General features: G+C 32.4%; 1 protein-coding gene across 8 annotated transcripts in view; it reads right to left on the bottom strand.

Annotated features, from left to right (window-relative positions):
- Pitslre (cyclin dependent kinase 11B pitslre) overlaps positions 1-5,000 on the bottom strand; it is a 28,373-nt gene that overhangs the window by 13,501 nt on the left and 9,872 nt on the right. For 4 of the 8 annotated variants that reach the window (XM_086548322.1, XM_043010026.2, XM_043010023.2 and 1 more), the window contains 2 exons: positions 4,714-4,944; positions 80-121 (listed from right to left, as the gene is read on the bottom strand). In XM_086548322.1, the coding sequence (XP_086404448.1) occupies positions 80-121; positions 4,714-4,944 (273 nt within the window). The remainder of the gene's footprint in view (positions 1-79; positions 122-4,713; positions 4,945-5,000) is intronic. The other 4 variants (XM_086548324.1, XM_086548323.1, XM_043010025.2 and 1 more) reach the window with 1 other exon arrangement.

A 5,000-nucleotide genomic window follows, 5' to 3' on the forward strand; every position in this document is an offset into this window, starting at 1 on the left:
CTATTCTAGGAAATCAAAACATTAAACAGTGAATAACAAAGGCACAGCATCAGATCTCAAAAATCTAAAATCAACTTACGGTACTGGTTCCTTTGAGGGGGCGTTGGTGAGCGTACCCTCTCTGTTTGAGGATAGAGATGAAACCATATATATGTGTACATACACACAAACACACAAACACACAAACACACAAACACACACAAACACACATACTCACTCGTTCACACTCACGCTCACGCCCGAAAGCAAACAAAAAGACAAATAAATACCCATGAATGCACACACACGCACAGGCGCACACACTCATGCACCCGCACACACACACATGCACCCACACACATTCACTCACCCGCACACAAACAAACAAAAACAAGCACACACAAACACACACACAATGGCCCATACACAGGCACAAACAAGCACACATTGAAACACATGCAAATGCAGGCACACACTAACACAGGTACACACAAGCACAGGCACAGACAAGGACATGCACAAGTCATCCCACCTATGTAATTTCTAAACCAAATATTTGCACAAACACTTCCACATACAAACACACCCACGCACTAATGCTCATATACATACATTATAACAACTTATATGTAGGAAAAAATGTTTTACGTTTACGTTCATTCGTGCATATTTAGTACCATTAACAGCTTCAACTTGTTTGTTCATATTTCAGTACTATTTTCCTTTGTGAAATGTGAATATATTTGTCCCAGTTTTACATTCAGCAGAATATATCTGCAACCAGTGGCAGATGTAGAAAATGTATATAATGGCACTCAGTGCGACCTGAAATAATATTCATAATAATGATAATTACAATAATAATAATAACTATTATCATTTTTGTTATCATTATCATAATTCAATCATCATTATTATCACTGTTGTGATTTAGGGGAAATATACCACTGTTCGCAATAAACAGAATACTCGGCAAAATAAATGAACACAAAGACTTGACTTAACCCATTGCCAACGGAGGATAGATTTGCTTACACAGGCTCCAGGATGAGTTTTATTTCTGATCGAGGCAGCTTCTGCAACATGATTTGATTTTTCCCACTCCCCTTTAGTCACTCATTGTAGAACTAGATCCATTTTTGTGTTTTGTTTTTTTGTCTTTTACTGTTTTTAAAAATTTATATGTCATATCACAGGTTCCATCAATTCTGCAGTTAAAATTGTAGTTCAGGGTCCATATCAACTCATTTTTTTTCTTTATACTCAATGTGATAGAAGTATTACTGTTTTAGGGGGGGACAAAAAGCAACTTTATTTTTCGTATTTGTGTGCTGTCACAAACAAACATAAATCTTATAACCATCCAAAATGAAGAGGTAGGGAAGAGGAAGGAAACGTGTGCTTTTGATAGTGAGTGCCACAATAAAAGGCATCCCTACTGGCACAGGGGGACAATGTAGGCATTGGGCATGGTGTAAGTCACCTTCCTCCTCTCGTTCTGCCAGCACATCTTTCATCTGCGGTACTTTAGAGCAAGAGGTCGGCAACTTGTGATGTTCCATCCCTCTATAGAGATAGTGCTTGCTAGAGACCGTAGATGGGTGCCATTCAAGGCTCTCTCTCCTGCTCGTGCTAAAAGAAAGTGGTGCCATCTAGGTTTTGGAAATGAGTTGAAACCTATTTTGCTTAATATTATGGCAGTTATAATAATTATGACTGCAATTGTCAGCATCACTTATTACTCATAGCAAATAAAATAACATAGTGATCCAAAATCCCCAAACATCATAACGCCAATTGTCAGGCAAGAGCTCCTGCGTCATGTATGACGAAAAAACACGTCATCCGTCATTAACGGGTTAACTTAACATGCCATATTGGACAAACAAGTTAACATAATGATCTATATCCCTTTCTACAAAACAAATCATCCTGGTTCCCATCATAGCACATTATCTAAACCAGGTTCACTTCTGCATATTTGAAGACAGTCAACTGAATAACCACAGACTAGAAACAAAGAGATGCTAACTAGCTAAAATAATAAAGGTTTATTTGTACTGTTTTACCTAGCTCATCATTTACAACACATGTCATAATGAATAGTTTTGTTAAACCCTTATGACAGAAAATTAAATCAAATCCTTGAAAAAGTAACCCATTTCATTCAAAATAAGGGCGAAGTTAAATGGCACATTCTCCTTTCTGACGTACTTGCAATATATGCATCCTGAAGACATTGGTACGTGTGATGTACAAAAATATCAATCTGTACGGCAAATGTTAAAGACTCAAAAAATATGTATTAAGCACTACACTAGCTGAATTTCTCAAAATGCACGGGGCGCGGGGAATTCGAATTTAATAGGCTAAATTCAAGTGGCTGTGGCACAATACTGTGCGCCAGCCAACTTGGCTTGAAATGATGAGCGTACAGTACGTACACCCGTCCAGAGAGGGTTAAGCACTACAAAAGGTAATCAAACTTATTTGACTCCTATTTGTAAATGAAAATCAAAGTAAAAGAACAGCTCCTTCTTTGAGCACACAATAAGAACTAAGAGATGATTCACAATGACACAGTTGACACAAGAGTCACGACAGCTCTTTTGCCCTGTACCCCCTGTAGAATTCATACTACATATTGTTTCCTAGGTCCTATTCAGTCTTGAACTTACATCCATAATATTTTTATAATACTATGAATTCATTAAAAGGCAATAAAATCATCACTGTTCAGATAAGTTTGCCTCTCACATGAATGAACAAGCTTGAGCGTCTCGGATTAAGAGGGCTGTCCCTGCCCTTCCTATTCTAGTCTATATATATTATATATATATATATATATATATAATATATATATATATATATATATATATATATATATATATATATATATATATATATATATATATATATACATATATATACATATATATACATATATATATATATATATATATAATATATATAATATATTATATATATATTATATATATATACATATATATATTATATATACATATATATATCATATATATACATATATATACATATATACATATTATATATGTACATATATATACATATATATCATATATATACTATATATATATAATATATATATATATTTATATATATATATATATTATATATATATATATATATATATATATATATATATATATATACATATATACATATATATATACATATATAATATATATATAATATATGCATATATATATACATACATATATACATATATACATATATACATATATATATATATATACATATATACATATATACATATTACATATATACATACATATATACATACATATATATATTATATATATATATATAATATATATATATATATATGTATATATATATATATATATATATATATATATACATATATATGTATATATATATGTATATATATAAGTATATATACATATGTATATACATATATATACATATATACATATATACATATATACATATATACATATATACATATACACATATATATACATATATATACCTATACATACATATAAACATATATATACCTATACATACATATAAACATATATATACATATATATATATACATATAAACATATATATACATATATATACATATATACATATATACATATATACATATATACATATAACATATATATATACATATATATATATATTTACATATAAATACATATATATACATATATATACATATTTATACATATATGTACATATATACATATAATCATAAAACCTTGTATTCATATAAAGGTAGTATCGACTTATGACTGCATTTGGTTAATGCTGACTAGTCGTAAACCGATCTGGTCGTAAGTCAGCCTATGTTAAATTATCCTAAGTACATTATGCTGTGTAATGATAATGTAATCACCATAAAGTCATATTATATGGAGGAAATCACAATGTACCAGTACTCTCTACTCACAAAGACTGAGTAACGAGAACACAGGATGTTGCCACTGGGGCACGGAACCTGTCATACACTATATTTTTCTACCGTCTGGCAAGTGAGAGTGATGCCTGCCAACCAGACAGTCATAAAATCGGTTAGTGATAAGTCACATACATCTTAAGTCGAAGACTACCTGTATACTTATATAAATATATATACATATATACACACACATGTACTTACTTACATACGTAAATACATACATATTTACACACCCACATATACATTTCTATAAATATGTACACTCAAATCGTAATCCCTGAAGGATCACACAGCTCAGAATTACACATGCACACAAAGATAAACTTATCTTATCAATATATCTGAATGCACAACTATTCAGATCAAACCATTCTAATCTAGATATTTCTTATATGGATAATCAAGATTTTAATTATTGTTTTTTGCTTTCCTGACCCCTTTCTTCAAGCTTCAGCTCTTGGGGCACACTTAAGTGAAAATGACAATTGCCATACCTCATCCTATTAGGGTTAAACCTATGATGACGGTGTGTCACACCCGTGTGACACAGATAAATGCTTGATGACAGGGTGACACACCAGTGTGACGTTCCCAATGCAATATTGCATAGGCCCGGCATAGGGGGTTGCCACTTCTTGCCGGGCCCGTCAGGATTGGGTTAAGCAGTAGTTCTCATTCTGGGCAAAGCAACTTCCTTCCAGCAGTGTAATACTAACACCAATAATGCATCCAGAACTCACCCGAGTCTGATTCACTGTCGGATGAGCCGCTCCCTGCCGTGTCAGACTGCTCCAATCTGCCCTCATCTTTCACGTTCTCATCTACTTCTTTTCTTCTCTTTTTCTTCTTCTTCCTCTCTTCATCTGATTTCCTCTCGTTGGAGCCTTTCCTCTCATCATGGCTAATGACAGTGTCTTCATACTCACCGTCCTCCTCCTCTTCACTGAGGACAGTCACTTCATCTATACCATCTGTCAAAAAAAAAAATATATATATATATACATATTTCAAGCCAATTTGAATTTTT

This window comes from Penaeus japonicus, unplaced genomic scaffold (genome assembly GCF_977035675.1).
Source record: "Penaeus japonicus unplaced genomic scaffold, GWHDUDI00000001_assembly GWHDUDI00000020, whole genome shotgun sequence".
Lineage (NCBI taxonomy): Eukaryota > Metazoa > Arthropoda > Malacostraca > Decapoda > Penaeidae > Penaeus > Penaeus japonicus.